General features: G+C 39.0%; 1 protein-coding gene across 9 annotated transcripts in view; it reads left to right on the top strand.

The window, feature by feature from the left end:
• The window catches only part of adgrb3 (adhesion G protein-coupled receptor B3), a 113,623-nt gene extending 99,663 nt beyond the window's left edge, over nt 1–13,960 (top strand). For 5 of the 9 annotated variants that reach the window (XM_072436231.1, XM_072436230.1, XM_072436228.1 and 2 more), the window contains 11 exons: nt 3,342–3,492; nt 5,285–5,354; nt 5,719–5,785; nt 7,085–7,188; nt 7,533–7,631; nt 8,111–8,282; nt 9,020–9,115; nt 9,709–9,748; nt 10,860–11,533; nt 11,622–11,657; nt 13,567–13,960. In XM_072436231.1, the coding sequence (XP_072292332.1) occupies nt 3,342–3,492; nt 5,285–5,354; nt 5,719–5,785; nt 7,085–7,188; nt 7,533–7,631; nt 8,111–8,282; nt 9,020–9,115; nt 9,709–9,748; nt 10,860–11,533; nt 11,622–11,657; nt 13,567–13,755 (1,698 nt within the window). In that variant the 3' untranslated portion in view covers nt 13,756–13,960. Of the gene's footprint in view, nt 1–3,341; nt 3,493–5,284; nt 5,355–5,718; nt 5,786–7,084; nt 7,189–7,532; nt 7,632–8,110; nt 8,283–9,019; nt 9,116–9,708; nt 9,749–10,859; nt 11,534–11,621; nt 11,658–12,508; nt 13,465–13,566 lie in introns of those variants that run through there. The other 4 variants (XM_072436232.1, XM_072436225.1, XM_072436227.1 and 1 more) reach the window with 4 other exon arrangements.
• The last annotated feature ends 4,914 nt before the right edge of the window (nt 13,961–18,874 follow it).

Genomic DNA, 18,874 nt, shown 5'->3' with positions numbered 1-18,874 from the left:
ATATTATTTGATCATCTTTACTGTAGGAAAAGTTCATAAATTCCTCTTGTGTTTATTGTGTCGCTGTAGATGTTTTAGATGGAGCTTGTATCACAGCAACAAGATCTAAAGCAGAACAAACATTACAATATAAAATTACAAGGACTTCTGTTTTCTATCCATGTAAAGTCAATAAAACAAAGACAATCAGCCTCCTTCCCCCAGGTCCTCAAACTGTAATACAAGTGAAAGTTATTATTCACACAAGCTGTAAGTATAAAAACGGGAAACATAAGCACTGATTGGCAAATGTGTAATCTTGGGAAATCCTTGTGAGAAGATTGGCTGTAACATGATTTTAATTCAATTAGTAATCCTTGAGAAGAAGAGATTTATAATAAGCCAGGCGTTTTTGGGGTTTCATTTGATGTCAGTGTCACTCCACTTGTCTTGTCCATCATTGCAACAAGGAGCACATGTGCGTTACATATTTCTGCCTCTTGCATTTAAGCTTTGAGAAAGCTCTGGGGCTGCTCCAGACATTTTAGTCAAAGCTCAGCTCATGACAGAAAACTCTAAAATGTGATGTGCTGTCCTTAACTTTCATTATGAACTGGCTTCAAGTATCAGCGCCATGTACCTTCATGTCTATTAGCTCGGCTTTGTTTTAATGTGCTCCCTGCCTTGGCTCCTGTTTCCATGGAGACGGACATAGAACGCACGACATCACCGGCATTTGCCTTTTAAAGGGCAGCATAAACTCCAGGTTTCACCCCTGTTTTTCCGAGCGCTCTGAGTCCAACTCGTGCCATGACTGTGTACTTGTCCTGCTTTGCAATGCACACCTTTCTTCATTCTGCGAATGAGGCTGCAGGTTTAGTAACGGCCTCTCTTCTGTGAGCTATAACGGTTGAAACCGACCTGTTTCTATTTTCAGCACAATGGACAGCAACTGTACAGCTACTAACAATTGCCACCATATAGAACATAGCATACATTTTATAACATACACTCAAAAATTAAATTAATGTTAGGCACAATAAATACTAAAGCGACCTAATCTGTATCTTGTGTACATTTTATTTGCACTTGTATATAGATATACATTTTAAATTTGGGTTGTAGAGGATCAATTAAATATCTAGGATCAATTAAATAACTATACTATCTATGCCTCATTATCAAGTACTAAAGTACTAAAGTGTTTCATTCTACTATTTATTTACTGCAGCTGATATTAATCCTGCTTTATTTCCAGTGTCAGTGGCATAATGTTGTTTCAATAATATCATTTATCGTGATATCTTTCTGTAGCAATATATCGCACTTTGAAATGAGTTATCAGGACAGGCCTTATTAATGTAGTTCGCCTATTTGTGTTTTTTTTGTGTTTCTTTTTAAACCAACCATTAGATGTCCGGCAAATTCCCAGTGTGAATATAGTTGCATCAAAACATGTATAATTTGACCTAAATGAACAACACAAGTCTGGCTCTGTGAGTATAAACGACAATAGCTTCCACAATCCACACCTTTATTCTCCTTTCTTTGTGAATATTCTCCGTGTCAGTGGTGAGTTGAGGTGAGGTGCTGCAGGATTACTGTCTACTGTGAACCCCGGCGGCGCTCCAGGAGATGGATGGGTTTTCTGTCATACTCTCTGTGGGGAGGTTCAAGTGTATGGGAGATTTCACAGTGTGCCGTGGATGCCCTGGGACAAGATGATGCACTCCAGTATCTGCACCTCACCAGGCTTTGTGCCACCGAGATTACAAGCACTTCGCCCGGCAAACAATAAGAAAACCTGAACCTCATAAACCTACACATTCATTTTTTGGACTGAATCCGCTAGCAATCGAGAGCGTCATTTCTGGACCGAATTAATCTGACTAAGCCACAAAGCCTTACCTCACAATCATCATAATGAACCACCCTAGAGCAGTATTGCAATAACCCATCAGTGGAGAGTTTAAGATGCTAAACACATCATTGGTGTTCATTCAAAGTGTTCTGAGTTCTACAGTGATGCATATATTTTACCAGTTGTGACCCTGCAGTTTATTGAGCTCTTTTGTGTCCTTTTGTTCTCATTGTTTTGGCTGATGTATCTCTATGGAGGTTTTGCACACTTGCAGTAGAACAAAGTAACAAAGTACAAAAGTGAAAGAACTGTATTTAGATATCTATTGTTTACTTAAGTATGTTTTAAAGTAGATTCAATTTTACTTCAATACTACTGAAATTAGTGTTTTATTGTTGGCACGTTGTTGGAGACCTTGCCTGCATTTTTAGAGTTCCCTTTGAGCAAACAAAAGTAGGCTTTAGTTGGAACGTTGCCTATAATGACCAAAAAGCAAGATTACAATGTGATGCTTTAATAGTTCTCATAATCAAACAATAATCACTTTTAAAGTACATTTTAAAGCATTTCAATACTTCAACTTACTGGTAAATAGACTTTTTTATTGTGTATCTGCTCTTGTATGTGCACTTTTACTTGCAAAATGCAGTACTTCATCCCCCACTTTACACTTGCAACAAAACATTTTTGTTGTTTAAAAATGATGACTAATCCTCAATTTAACCATTGATGCCTACTGAATATGGACAGGCTAACAAAACTGAGAGGTGTTTTCCGTTTTAATTGTAGCTCTTCCTGTCTGTGTAAAGTCATTGACCTTGGTTCTCTGTCTTGAGGTAGGATCCCCAGCATACTAATCAGTTCTAGTGCAGAGGAACGCTACTCCATGGATTTGTGAGGCATCCAGCGCTTCCTCTGATCTGAACAGCTAACGCCACCGTCTTAGCTGCACTTCAAACTCCAATGCTCTGTTTCAGTGGCTGCTTCAGTGGGCAGGCTAGACGGGCGTATGCGATTGGTGCCGCAAGACTAGTTCAAGCAAATAAAAGAAATGTCAATAAAATGGATGTGCATCTGCAGGAGATCTCTGTCTACAGAAATCACTGCTTGTACAATCGAGTTTGGCTTTGGTTTTGCAATTCTACCTAATGCCTTGTTTATAATTAAAGGAGCATTTTGTACGCTTTTAGGTGGACTGTCTGTTTAATTGAATGAATGAGAGATGGACAAATCTATAAGATACAGTAACTTTATTCCAGGCAAAGCAATAACATTTTATGAGACAAGCAGGTGACAGATCCTCCAATAAAAAGCGTACATAATGCAACTTTAAATAAGAGCTCTCCCATGCTAAAATGTGTACACTCCTGCTCACAATAAGCCACTGGTTCTTATCCAAATCAAAATGTCTTATGTTTTTTTGTTCCTGTATAAATAATTCTTCATTCCATTCGTTGTAATAATAGTACTGTTCTTTGTGTCTCTTGTTTGTATTCTACAGGGTGTTTGCATCATGACAACAGCTCTCCTGCACTTTTTCTTCCTGGCCTCTTTCTGCTGGGTGCTCACAGAGGCCTGGCAGTCGTACATGGCAGTGACTGGGAAGGTTCGAACAAGGTTGATCCGCAAACGCTTTCTGTGTCTTGGCTGGGGTAAGTGGCTCCTTCACCCAAAAACTTCTCCATTAACTACCACTATGCCTTAGAAGCAGCCATTTTCTTTCTCACCTCTGTAGATTTCAGGCCAAAGGTATCTTTCCAAGTAGTCTATTCAGTCTGTTCTTCTCATTCGCTTCATTCGCTGGTGCTGCGAGATCTTCATCCTTTCTACCCTTTCACTCAAGCCTTTTGTGATCCTGTCTGGCTCTTGGTGCAGCCTTTTAAATGCAGTGAGCAAAGACGAGACGGACAGAGAGTCTTTTTAGAAGGTAGCGTGACCCCATGTTTTGTGTGAAGTGCGTTAGGCTTTGAAGCTACATGTACTGGGTCATGTGATATTCATATTTTTTTATTTGAGAAGTCCATGTTGGGTTTGGGAAAAAACAGGGGGGAATAGATAATGGTGAATTCTGTCAAGTAGAATGGAGAGACAAAACATGTTTTCTCACCTGCTGTTGTAACACATTTTAATAGGCCTGTGACTCTGTTAAGTTTTTCTACCCTCCCACTCATACAGCCGGTGTAAACTAAATCTACCAACACAAAAACAATGCAGATATTCCTGCTGTGGCACTTTTTAATAGGCATATGTCTAAACTTTTAGCACACATTTTATTTCACAAGCTACATTTGAATAGCACCCGAAAACTTGACATGCAGCAGGTGGAAACATATACCCACCAAAAATTATGTCTGTACTCAGAAACCAACAATTAGAATGAAATTAGATTTTGCTTGATAAATAATAGACTAAACCCTGACCATCTCGTCTTTTTTATCTCTCAGATGGCCAGAAATCTATCTTTTAAAATCAATTTGATTATGAAAGAGCCCACACTCATTCTTCCTGTTACCTAGCAACAAACAAGTCTCTCTTAGTCATTGCAGTACACTGCAGGCTGCTAAAGAAATGGACAAAGCCACTGCTACAATCATAGCTACAATCATATGCATGTGGAGGTAAATGCCATAGAAGAACATTTCCTGGTCTGGGCCCCATTAGAACATACGCTCTGTCAATCAAAAGGGTGCATTTTGAAGATAAATTGTCCATGGTCTTCTGGCACCTTATTTTGGCACTGTGTTGGTCACAATATGATTTATGGCCATCCTGTATGTACACTAACCTCTACAGCAGGACTGTAGAGTCTTGCCTTGTGCCTCCCAGAAAGGGATTACATGAATAGTATCTGCCTTCAGTGCTACCGAGAAGAGAAAAAGATCAGTATTCTAGGCACACACTAGAAAGGCTAGAATCTATTATTTCAATCAACAACAAACAAGATGTTATTAATGAAAAACCCACTGGCCGTTTTATTAAGTACTGTATGTACTTGCAAGAGTTATCTATTCAGAAATTGCCATGACATCAATAATATGTCTTTAGGAACTGTTGACATACCTTTTTTCTTCCGCTCATAATTATAAGGTATACAAAGAATAAACCTAATATATAAAGTAGGCTACAGATATGGATTGAAAAAGAAAATGGTGTGGAAAGGTAGTTGGAGAGTGTACAGACTCAAGTAACTTGAAATAACATAGGAGTTGACAAATGTGGTCAGTGTGCCTATACTGTAGTTTCTTTTGCTATATTCTAGTTGATTGAAAGCTACATATTGCATTTGTGAATGTTGTTGGTAGTATCTCTTAATAAAAAAGAGTGTTAATAAAGTGCAGCACTCTGTCTAATGACTGGGAGGCAGAGGCGCTGACTTTCTGACTGTATTGAAGTGGCCCGAATCCGAGCGGCCTGACTAACTATCGATCGTTTTCTCTTTTGAAGGATTGCCAGCTTTAGTGGTTGCAGTCTCCATGGGGTTCACTAAAACAAAGGGCTACGGGACACCATTATAGTAAGTTTCTGCTTTTACACGGGTTCATTTTAACACTGAACGAATAGTGCTTAAGTAATTCAATTTGGTTGACTTACTAAATCCAAACAATGCTATAAACACTGTCCCAAGAACCCAATCAAATTTCAGAATAGCACAGCAAGAGGCCAATTTCTCTTGAGTTGTATCCCTGCAGGATCCCAAATGCATAAACACTGCTTAAAACCTCTTTAGCATTTTATTGCCCTATGAAACTTTGGAAATAGACTTAGAGCATATGGCATGTCCCCTGACAGTTAGGCAGAGCACTATTGTATGCTGGAGTGCACTGTTAACTGCACCGTTAATGTCTTCACGGGAGTAAAGTGTGTTTTTCTCCTCACAGCTGTTGGTTGTCTTTGGAGGGTGGCCTCTTGTATGCCTTTGTTGGTCCCGCAGCTGCTGTTGTTTTGGTGCGTATCAATTTCAAATGTACTGTTTAAACTTTAAATCTTCACTTATGTAACTATCAACACCATTTAACTTAAAAACGTTATCAAATATTTTCTTTTCAATATCTCCCCACTATTGCACCTCGATAGAGTATTAAAATGTGTAATTATGATACTGTTTATTGATATTCATGCATATATTTCCAATACATTCCAGCACTGCTGTGTATTTTACTATTGTTTGTGAACGAATTGTGTCAAATAATGTTGTTTTTCCAAAACACTATATATTATAGATGCTTTATGTTGACTTTAAATTATGTATCATGAAAACACTGGGTCGATTATACAACTGAAAAATAGTAAGAGATCTTGGAATGTGCAGGCAGACCCAACACAACATTAATCTTTTATACTGCATAAAAATGTGTTTTAAACAGTAGATTGGGAAGAGAATTGAGAATCCAGCCATTTAGACAATGCATTTCTACACTCACTATGAATAAAAATCACAGTTTCAGTCCCATCGGGCTGCTGCTGCTGCTGGAGCCTTTTCATTCACTGTAATGGGAGGCACCATGTGGTTAGCAGCTTATTAAGTATTTATGCATTAGATGTGTTCAAAATCTAATAACTGAGCTGGTTAATCATCTTCAATTTTATATTGTGAGCAAATTCACAAACTACCTCATTATGCAAAGACAACACATACAGACTGATTTGGTTAATGCTTGTTTTGCCCATTACTGTCTGTGGTATAGCATTACCAATAATTTGATTATGCATAGTTTACTAAACATTTGAATGTGAGAAAAAATAAATAGTGTTACAGGACATTTTGGGTTTGATTCTGCACTGACCTTGTGGTTCTGATCTTAGGCAACGTACAAAACAATTTGTTGGAACAGGAAAGACCTTTTTGCATATATCAAGATTATCATCACATTACATAAGCCATATTGATACTTTATCTCTTCCCTTGTTAAGTAAAATACAGAAAATATATAGCCCATAAATACTTAATTAATCCAAGTGTATATATGTACAGCACAGCGTAGTCTCCTTGAGTGTTATTAATAGCAGAAGGTGCCTTTGAGTAGCCCAGTGTTCCTTGTCGTCCCAGTCTTTCCTTCAGGCTGTTGTGTTGAGTGTGCAGGGCTGGCCTCATCTATCGGCTCATGTCATACAGACGCCTGAGGTCAAAGCATCAGACATTTGGAAAAAAAAATAAAACCCTCACTTGGCCAAGATATCAGTCAGCTGCAGTTGTATAGCAAAGGCAAACGCGAATCTCATTTTCTGCTCTGCTTCTGTTCAAAGGTAAACATGGTGATTGGTATCCTGGTTTTTAACAAGCTTGTGTCCAGAGATGGCATTCTGGACAAGAAGCTGAAGCACCGTGCAGGGTATGACAGCACATCCTTGTTAGTACCTCTTTACTTTCTTCTCAACATTTCCTTCTGTGTAATTGTCCTTGTCTTTGCAAACTTGTACATGATTTTTTTTTATTTTGTATTTTACATATGGAGATTCAGACCTCCTTTTCCGTAGAACTGAAATTAAATGTATAAACATAAAGGGGTCAGATCTCTCCTGGGAGCCGCATTGCTTCATACTTCTTTGGCAGAATCAGTCCACGTTGAAAATCATTAAATTGCCCACACGTTGGCTCTCTCTGAAATGCTCGGAGGGGTTTTTGTCTGGGTGGTGGCGGGGCAGTGGCTGTTGGCTGTCTTTGTCATCCTCTTGTCTCTTTTACGTCCTGCAGACAGATGAGTGAGCCGCATACAGGATTAACTCTCAAGTGTGCCAAGTGCGGTGTGGTATCAACAACTGCTTTATCAGCAACTACAGCGAGCAACGCAATGTAAGTGCCTGTCAGTGTCTCGCAATCAATAAGAACCATGCTACAGGGAGTCTCTGCATGTACGCCGTGTCCACTCAATCGCTTTGGTCCAGGCTGCGGTCCACTACAGCATAAGGCTACTACTAGTTCGTTTCAGTGCATTTAGTCTCAATACACAGCATATCCACACAATTCTAGTGATATTAATGTTGCAGGTTCAGATTCATTTGAACAAAAAAAAAAAAGAAATTACCCTTTGGAGATTTACTGCTGTCCTGACCTTGTGTTTTGTTTGCTTATTCTAGAGTAAAAAAAACATATTACTTATTGTATTTGCATCTGAAATCCATTTATTGAGAATACAATACATACCACAAGAGAATGGCAGCTCACTTGTTTCTTACCTGCTACTATATATTTTTTTTGACAGTTTTTAATGTTATGTCTCCTCCACTCCTTGCGGTGCGTCCTTCCTGTAATGCATTTATTTCCTCTCTCAGGGCGTCTCTGTGGAGCTCTTGTGTGGTCCTGCCTCTGCTGGCACTGACCTGGATGTCCGCTGTGCTCGCTATGACGGACAAACGCTCCATCCTCTTTCAGATCCTCTTCGCTGTCTTTGACTCGCTGCAGGGCTTTGTCATCGTCATGGTGCACTGTATTCTGAGAAGAGAGGTACGTTTGTTTTCTTAAGGCGTTTTTTCCACATCGACTTTATTGCCCGGGCTTTCTGTGCAGAGTTGATATGTTTCTCTCATTGTAAGGTAAAATCTGTCAGCTAATGTAGTCCTGACCAAGCCAGGCTCAAGATCTGGGGATGGGTCCTCTGTGGTGGACAGGTCGCCCCAGCGGCATTGACTGTGGTTAAATGTAGAGGACACATTTTGCTACAGGGACAATGTTCCTTAATATACCACCACTTAAAGACATGAATTCTTTTTTTTCATGATGAACCCTGATCTATGGACAGGTTATCAAGCAAACAGAGGATTATGGAAGATTCACTGTTTTTGAAAGAGATACCCAAAATAGAAATACACTAATTAAACCTTATGATTATTAGTTAGAGATATGCACCACAAACTTGCAATATAAATCTTATTCACGTTGGAGTTAAATTACTAAACACTTTCTGAGGCTATTTTGAACAAATGATTTTACTTTTGTTTATTTATACTGACAGAGAAGATGTTGAACTTTGAACGTGCCATTTTTGTTTCATGTGACTAGTGTCAGTAATTACAGAGATATGAACTAAAAACTAGGTCAAACACAAAATTCTACCATAGATTTCTGACTTGACCTCCAGCTCATTTTTAAACTGTAGGAGTTATAGAATTATGTGATGTGAATGCAGCATATAAACATGAAACGTTGTTACAGTGTTGAAACAAACCTGTTTGTTCCCATAGGTCCAAGATGCATTTAGATGTCGGTTGAGAAACTGCCAAGATCCAATCAGTGGGGATGCAACAGGAACCTTCCCTAATGGGCACGCTCAGATAATGGTAGGAACAGCAGCCCTCGCCTGTGTGGTGTTATTTATTATGCACATTCACCACTCCGCTCTCCTTTGCCCTTAATTCCACTTCTGTTCACAGTGGAGGTATTTGTTCTTTAATATCCCCATTCAGAAAAACAAGGCAATGGGCAAAGTTGCAATTACACGTTGTTCACAGTAGTGGCCTGTGATTAATGCCAGTTGGTCCCTTTGGTTTCTTGGCGGCCTCGGCAGCATCCCTTTAGTTCTGTTTGATTGAACTTACAGTCCATGTTTGCTGTGCATCCATCTCATTTCCTCTGGTAGGGAATTGATGAGAGTAACCTGAGGCTGACCTCTCAAAAGGACACCAGTATATTCATCTAGTGCAATGCCAGTGGCACATCACTGCTATTAGTATTCTAATATCCTTCTCACCAAAATGTTTTTGCAGAACACTGTCTGGGTTCTATATAGTTCATTACAGAAGTCCTACCAGTGTATCATATATGTTTTATTGATATGCTGTGAGGATAAAGTCAATTATTTTACCCTACAAACAACAAGAGTTTAATATCAAGCAATTTTAAGTCAGACTGACCAAAATATTTTCATCTGCAGACGGACTTCGAGAAAGATGTGGACATTGCTTGCAGATCAGGTAAGAAGCCACAATTTTCTTGTTTCTGTCGACACATGCAAGAAAAATGTAGTACATTTAAATTTAGGTTGCAAAACAATCCTGACATTTACAGGGATTTTACTTGAGGAGAATACAGCTGGCAATTTGCACTAAGAAATTCATGAATGTGATGATGCAATCAAAAATGTCTGTGTGGGTGCAACATTTGGAGGTGCTCGTTTTCCTAAAATGGTTGAACATTCAAGAGCTAACGGTCTGGATAAATAATTGTAGTTTAGTAATATCCTCCTCACACAGCTGTGGTTACATGTCACCATTACAGTTTTTTGTCCGGTCATTATTCAAGGCACTCCTTGATAAGAGCTTGTAGTCTAGCTCTTGTAGCTCATGTTAGTGGCAGTGTTGTCTTGTAAAGTGGTCATCCTCGATAAGAGGCAGAGACAGGTGTCATTCATAAATCATGATCTCAGCTGAAGGAGAGCAGCAGTCACACAACATGCACTTTACAGATTATTCCCTACATTCAGGAAGTCACATGTCACAAACAGGGATTATGGACGGGGAGGTTGTAACCTCTTCTGTTACATCATGGGTTGCATAAACAAAAACACAACTCATTGCTGCACATCACGTTTTGAGATGTCCTTGAAATGTATTTGTAAAGTTTCTAATCAGACAACGTAATTCCACTTGATTCATGATGAGATTAGAACACTCGGACAGGAGGACACAATATGTTCTTAAATCAGAGAGTATTTCGAGAAGCTACCTGTAGTCTGCCTGGTTTACGGGTTTGCAAGGTTATCACCAATCATAAAGTTTGGATCAGGGTGCGATGTTCTGCCGTGGGATAAATGAAAGCAGACTCGTCATTCGATTCCACATCCTCCTGAGATTCAGTGGCAGCTTTATGTCTCTTTTCTTTTCAGTGTTTTGTCTGAAGCACTACATTTCCACATATTTGTCCTAAGATTAGAGTTTCTCATTGCTGTAGATCCTCAGTGAATAGCCTTCGTTGGTTTGAATAAGCGGTCTCTTTTGGTCCTTTGCAGAGGAATCTGACACAACCAGGAACACTACTTTAGTCACTCAGATTCTCAGCTAATCCTTGTAAATCTCTGCCCCACAGCTCTCCACAAAGACATGGGCTCTTGTCGTGCAGCCACAATCACAGGCACCCTCTCCCGCATCTCCCTCAATGATGAAGAGGATGAGAAGGCTCCCGAAGGCCTCAACTACTCCACGTTGCCTGGCAACATCATCTCTAAAGTGTTAATCCAGCAGCCGTCCGCGCTGCACATGTCAATGGGAATGGGAGATATGAAGGAGCAGTGCATGGGCGACAGTAACACAGACATGCGGCGCACTGTTTACTTGTGCACCGATGACGCCCTGCGGCAGAGTGAGCAGGACATGTCTCATGAGCTCGAGGCACACGCCGTGGGACAGATGATGGAGACCGACTACATCGTCATGCCCCGTGCCTCAGCCTCTGCAGGAATGTCTGGCTCCAACGTGCCAACTCTGGTCAAAGACGACACCAAGATGAACATCCCCATGGATAAGATGTCCCACGAGAGGCTGATGCATTACAAGATGAACCCAGACTTCAACATCAGCTCGCAGGGAATGGACCACATGAATGTGAACCTGGAGCAGCAGTACCCCAGGGCTTCGGATCAGATGCAGAACCTGCCCTTTGAACCGCGCACTGCAGTGAAAAACTTCCTCGCCGAGATGGAGGAGTCTGCCGGGCTGTCGCGCAGTGAAACAGGATCCACAATATCTATGAGCTCACTAGAGGTATTTACAGTATAGCACAGTAGAGAACCAATGCAATAATTAACAGTAAGTAAATAGTTTAATATTTGTAATAATTTCTTTTTAACAGAGACGAAAATCAAGATATTCAGATCTAGACTTTGAGGTACGTCGCATACTTGTTTCCTTTTAAGTACATGCACTTAGCTTTGTTATGCAGAGGAAAGCCATTTTTGTAGTTTTGTTTGTCATTTGATTTATTAGTACTTGCCTCTTAAGCTTATTGGAGTTACACAGCTTTGACTGAAGATTTATTGACACGCTGTGTAGTTAAGGTAAAAGCGAGGCAGTCAACTGACAAACAGGGCAACACTACTCATCAACATTTTATCCTCCTTCATCTCCTACATTCATTAGCTGTACGCTGATGATCAAAATGAATGCTTTTAAAGTCATTGCGCATTTCACATCTGATTTAATCACCTGGTCTCAACTGCAGTATTATTGACATGTAGCAGTGTTTCTTTTGCATTTCAATATCAGAATGTACTGCATATATATTGTACAGGCCTTCAAAGTAAAGGAATGGCAAAGAAGGAGCTTGGCATTTGACTAGTTTGGCACTGCATTGGGAGCGTTTTGTTTTAGCTTAGACACACACCACCTCTTTAGATGGGGAAATTCTGCCAAAGTCTAATTATAAGGATTTCCCATATGTCAACAAAGCACTAAATGAGCTAGTAAGCTGTTTATTCCAAGTATTCCATTTAATGGAAATTTGGGTAGATTAGGCTTAGATTTTCTTAGGTCTGTAATTTTGACCTAAATTATGAATAGAGTTCCTTTATCCTGAAAGCTAAATAATATATATGCAGAGTTATGCAAATTTGTTTGAAATCTGGCCTTTATGTAAACTACTATGACACTGAGAAATTGATCAGAGTTGACGGGGGTGGAGAGGGAGATGCATTTCCATTATTGGCTGTCAATACCAAAGAAAACCCCTTGCCATTGCAGAAAGTCATGCACACCAGGAAAAGACACATGGAGCTGTTCCAGGAACTGAATCAGAAATTTCAAACCCTGGACCGATTTCGAGACATACCAAATATGGGCATGGTGAGTAACAGGAAACCAGGGGGGAGTCTGTGAGCCAGTCAGAGAGTACTCTATTTAAATATGTGCTGGACACATAATGTGTGATCGTGCAAATGAGCAGTTACGTAGCTAGAGTTCATGTGACTTCCTGTAGCAGCTGCAGGGGGTCCGCCCCTTTAAAAGCACAAGGCCAGTCTGAGGAAATAAAGACTTATGTGCATCCATTTCAATGCAAGGTCATAAATGCACTTTTCTTTACATGCATTTATCTACTTAGCAACCCCATTGTTTTCCATTAATGCATGGCAAAATGATTTAAACTATCAAAATAAGTTTAGACTTTGAGCGCACTTTGTCACCATTGATGCACACCTTCGAATCACACGCTCTGCATTCTGTAAGCACACCTGACTATCCCTTTGGTTTTATGAGTCAACCTCTCTTACAAGAGCGTTGTTTCCAGTTCTGAATCCAAAAGAGAAATGGCATTGGTGACCAAATGTAGCCTCAGAGACTGTCACTGTCACAGGAGTCTCTGGCTGCATATAATGCTCACAGTTCAATCACTTCGACTACACAGTATTGGGCCAGTTGCTTAGTTACCACTGAAAGTGTTTTTGTAGAGAAAGATGACAACTACTGTAGATATTTTCTTCCCGTTTCCCTCTAATGAATTTGCTGCAGATGTTGGTATTCATTCTACATTACACAAAGCAGATTCCTGCTTATTTGCATTCGTTTCTCTGGGATAATCAGTCAGAGTGCAGTCAGACGAATAGCCCTAAACAACTCCATGATAATGGCCTTCTATGAGCATGCCCATATTTAAACCATATTTTTTGTTATTTAATGCTTTCCACAACATGTATTCATTATTTTAGCATAGCGTAGCTGTATATGATACTCCCTTAAACGTGTTGCAAACAGCTCAGTGGATAAGGTTACTAATCTCATCTTCCCGTTGGACACATCCACAGGACAAGGGAATGCCAAACAAGAATCCATGGGAGAGCTACAATCCAGCCTGCGAGTATCAGAATTACGCCACTATGAATGTACTAGAACCTAACACCAAGGACTCTCTGGAGATGACGGCAGCCGAGTGGGAAAAGTGTGTCAACTTACCCTTGGATGTCCAGGAGGGTGACTTCCAGACCGAGGTGTGAGGAGAGGAGGAAAGAGGCCTATAGAAAATGCAATTGTTGTGGAAAAGTTGGATAACAGATGTATTTTGCACTGAACAAAGCGACAGACTTTTTTAAAAACAGCCTTGGCATACATATCGTATGACATCATGCGTATGACAGGGACATTATGTGCCAATCCAATATACGGACTGACTGACGAGAGAGAGAAAGAGAGCGAAAGAGAGAAGAAAAAGGGAAAAAAAACATCCGTGTTACTTTGTATTCTCACTAGTGTACTGGTGGACAGCCTGGTGTACTATATCTACCATCCTGTGTTTCAAATGATCCGTGGAGGAATTGGCCCAAAATCTCCAGAAGACACCTCACAAAGCAAACGACATGCCATGCGGTCCCAGCTTCGTCGGGCCTAGTTTTGATTTGAGAAAACTGGACCCACGCAGCACAATGTACATATTTATGCAGGTTTTTAAAAACGTTTATAACAGTCAGTTTGGCCATTACTACACTTTTTACTTTATAATAGAAAACATGGAAGGCAAAGATAATTTTTCTGTCATATTAAAATGAATGTTTGTCAAGCTACATTCTTCATTGCTTTAAATGCAATAAAGATAATACTCACTTTTATATAAATAATATATTTCACAAGTTTAATACTGCAGAATCTGCTTGAAGGATCCCAGCAAGCTCTCTCATCTGCAGCTCTGTATAAAATATTTAAAAACAAAATGTTGTATGGTGTAAATAAACTTTTGTCTACATATGTTTTACTTGTGCCAATTTATTTTAATGAAAAAATGCCAACCTTGATCAAAAGTTATAGCGAAAATGTTAACGTTTGAAAAGGATTGTAAATAAAAGAGGAAATATGTTCGTACAGCTCCAGAGGTCGTGTCAGTTAATCTGGTGGAGGAGGTGGAGATGTTTTTTTATCTGATAAAGAAAGCATATTGATAGACAATGTAAGAGCTTTTTACTGTTAAAAGCTAAATCCTTATTCCAAATGTTTGAAGCTTATTAAGACTTATTAAACACAGCCCTATGCAAAATAAGGTTTCAACTGAGTCAGAAATTAACTCTTGAATCCAAACTACTTCTTTGTATTTATGTAGTTCTTCTGAGTGACACTTTTGCACAGTTTTGTATAAGAAGTATTATTTATGTTTTTTATTTGAACATTTTCAAAGTTAATGCTGAATGATAAATATCTCAGGTCTGTTTCAATATGCTTTCTAAAGATTCCTGCTTCATAATAGTGCTATATCTCTATGATGTGTGTCCTTTACATTTACAAATCAAGTTTTTGAAGACGAAGAGGCTTTAAGTGAAGATCTAAGACGTGATGCTGCTGCTGCTGCTGCTGCTGCTGCTGTTTGTGTGTTTCCTGTCTGTGGTACTGCTGGCACTGGGGCTACAAGAGCACCCAACTGTGTCCCCTGTGTTCAGGAGGAGACTGTGTGACTGAGACCAGTGAAGAGTGACAATAAGAGAGAAGGACAACACAGAAGGAGGAATGAAGACATGGGCTGCGTCTCATTGCTGTTTTCTTGACTTGTCGATTCCCCTGTTGTCTCCCATCCACTGCTGAGAAGGCAGGTTGTTTCCAATTGGCTCCTAGTAATGAGAATGGCAGCTGAGATCTCTAGGAAGAGGGGATGGAGACAAGAAGGCAAGGAAACAGAAATGAGATGCAACCAAAATTGAGACATCATGTCAAAAACAACCATTAGGCAAAATGTGCTGAATGATATGATGATGTGAATGATCTCATAGTGTGCTATTTGTGACCTCTTGGTAAGAAATATATTAGGCCAATTTTAGTCCCATATTTATTTTTTTAATCCAGTCATGTGACCTGGCTTAGGGTTGATTCTGACCAGTTTAAACCTGGTTTAGTCCTTGGTTGTGGATGGACCTACTATTGATATTATATTCTTATTGTGTCCATGTTAATTTAGCATTAGACTTCATTATAATAATAATAATACACCGCTGGGTTTTTGCCATTTTTAAGCACTCTCCCACAAAGACTGCTTTTAAATGTTTGGTTCTTTGGAGTTATCCTGATGTTTGTGACAAAAACATGAAATGCCATTTGAAGAAATGATTACCACTTCTTATGCTAAGTGAACAAAATGACTATTATTTGCTCATGGAACATTATATCATCAAAACTAATAGACATTTGTGCTGGAAGTTTGACATGATATTTGATGTCATCCTTGACATTGCCCTTGAACATTTCTCTAAACCAAAAAGAACTGGTTCATTAAATTCATGACTTGTTTTATTTTTCATGCATATTAAATGTATTTGGAGTGAGATTTAGACAGACAGATCCCTCCAGCAGCAGACATCATTGACCTATGCGACCTTACGGTATTTAAATGAGCCTCTCAGCCTATGTTATTATCACAGTGCTGTGTCTGAATGAAGTCACTGTCTGGGGACTCACTTTTGATGGAGCATGACAAACAGACAAAACCAAAAGGCCTTGAGACTTAAATAAAGTTTAAGTTGGAATAAAGTGTATATTTTGACAGTACCTTCAATAACTAAGCTAAACAATAACTTACGTTAGTACTATAAGATAGATAACTTGAAAAATACAACAAAGATCAATTATGAAAATAATTTAAGCCTACAGTCTAGTTTTACTTCTAAGTATCAATATGTATATAAATAGCCATTACTGATATTGGGGGATTTCTTTCATATATTGGTATATCCTATATTTAAAAAATGTAATTGCAGCCTCAGTAGTCTCATGTGTCATTCCCAGTTTGTACATCAACTGTATTTAGAAGAGCAATTATGTGGCTGTCTCTGTTCACTATCAATACATGATATTATAGTTCACATAAATGCATTTCATAGTTACAACGTAATTGTTTTTAAAAATCTTAATATTGATATATTTACACAGTTATTGTCCACGCCAAGACAAATATTGAATATTAGTATTGGCTGAAAAAATACTATAGTTTTAGTGGATTATTAAGTAGTTGTTTCGAAACCTTTATTATCAAGAGACTAAGTGCCATGTTTGTCAAATATAATACACCCATCTTCTACTTTATAATAAAATACGAGTTGTTTCGAGGTTGCCACAATTACCACAAACGTCCATGCCCACAACATTTGTTAGACTAAATCTGATTCAGGACAGATATTTTATTTTGCGAGAATTAAGATAAAGAGCAAAGAAGTGAACGTGCTGAAGGCTCCACTCCAAAAATCAACATAATACCAGTGATCATTCATCACTTTACCCTCCTGAGGCCACGCCACGGAGTAAGGCAAAAACGCTTGCCATCACACTTCTTCCTGTCAAGAGTTGTGAAGCCTGCGAGAGGCTCTACCCGAAATTCACAAAAACAATGAAAAATAATGTAGGGGTGTACATCCCTGTGGAGAACCACTGAAAAGTGCCACATCATTTTTCATAACCCCAAACTGCCCATTATTCACAAGGAAATGCAAACTGTTGGAAACGTGGCACCAGGAGGCAAACCACTATCACATGTTGTGGGACTGTCCCGTTGCTCTGAAGTATTAGACTGAAATCATCAAACAGCTACAGAATATGGATTGATCTATGGAGCACACTCCTGGCTGCAGGAAGGAAGGCCAAACTGACAACCAAGGACTGGACCAATGTGTTGGTGTGCCTTACTTCTATTTTGTTGTCTTGATATGTTTTTCTTTGATCTTTTTTCTCTCTGGTCCTGTGGTGTGTTCTTGTATTTGTCAAGTGTTTTAAAATTTTTGAAAAATACAAAAAGAAAAGAAAAATGTTGGGGACAGATGAAGCTGCTCATAATAATAGACCCACAGTCCAGGCGTCCAAATACATGCGGAGATATTTATAGCCGTCGGTGCAGAGTCCCCAGTAGTGAAGGTGTTGCACTACTTTAAAGGGCTGCTGCTCTGGAAAAGAGAGAAGACTTGAGAGGAGACCAACAGGCAGCTGTTTCTTACCTCGGTGGGGAGCAGGAGTCTTCAGTCAGAAGAGAGACCACCACAAGCCTGCACCAGTGGGAGACCTGGTGTGACCACAGTGTGCCACGCAATCACAGCTTCAGGCTCCAGCTCTTTCATTTTCAACGGAATAGTGTTCCTTTAATAAATCTTTCAACCACTTTGTGTAATGTTAGGCCTCAAAGAACAAATGCAATGTTGTGTTCTGGCCACATACAGTGTTGGAAAGTAACTGAATATGGTACAAGTACCGAAAACACATATTCACATGCTAATTTTGAGTAATTGTATTCTGGTAGCTACTCTTTCATTTGGTGGTATTCAGAATACATGCATCACGCTATTTAATCATGCAATTTAAGCTTCAAATTTACTGAATTAGTTAGAAAAATAGAAAATGCAGCTCTTAAAGTGAGATTGTTATAAAGATATGCATAGCAAACAGTGAAATGAAATACAGAACACACTATAGTATAATGCAGCTCAATGTGAAAGTATTCAGAATACAAAATACTTGTTAATGCAAGTATTCAGAGTTCTGTAACTAAATACATTTTTAAAGTATTCTTCCTATCACTCCCATCACTGCTTATCTAACATTTACTTAGATATTTGAGGAGTTCCTTATAAGTAACCTCATTGTTATTGTGAAAGTGGAAATAATCATTATTTTTCATGACTGCTTTAATGAAAGCCATATCAGGAATACCCACAGGGAAATGTATGACTGTATATTAATACACAAGTATTCAAACACAATAATTCTGTTGGGTATTAAAGGGGACATGTTATATTTTAATGAACTTTTAGCCTTGTTACAAAGGTGTTTCCTCATCATTAGTTTACTCAACGTTGTATTTAGAGTAATCCTGTATTGTTCTGCATTTGAGGCTTTTTTATTTTATTTATTCATTTCACCTACCCCTTATGCCCGCCCACATCCCTGTACTTAGTTAAGACTCAGAGGGACACATATGGTTCTAAAATCTCACATTGCCACTTTTCAAAGATAATTTAATATGTAAATGACAATCTGCTGCTTCTTAAGGTGAAATGTCATTATGAAGAGGCGGGGCTTATTTAATTCAGGAAGTCAATGGACCCATTTCTGTTACTAAGCTATTTTACATCAAAAGCATACGTCTCCTTTGAGGAC

This window comes from Eucyclogobius newberryi, unplaced genomic scaffold (genome assembly GCF_026437365.1).
Source record: "Eucyclogobius newberryi isolate DKJ021-1_F unplaced genomic scaffold, fEucNew1.0.hap1 SCAF_8, whole genome shotgun sequence".
In the NCBI taxonomy this organism is placed as follows: domain Eukaryota; kingdom Metazoa; phylum Chordata; class Actinopteri; order Gobiiformes; family Gobiidae; genus Eucyclogobius; species Eucyclogobius newberryi.
The sequence above is the reverse complement of the archived record's forward strand: the minus strand, read 5'-3'. Positions and strand labels throughout refer to the sequence as shown.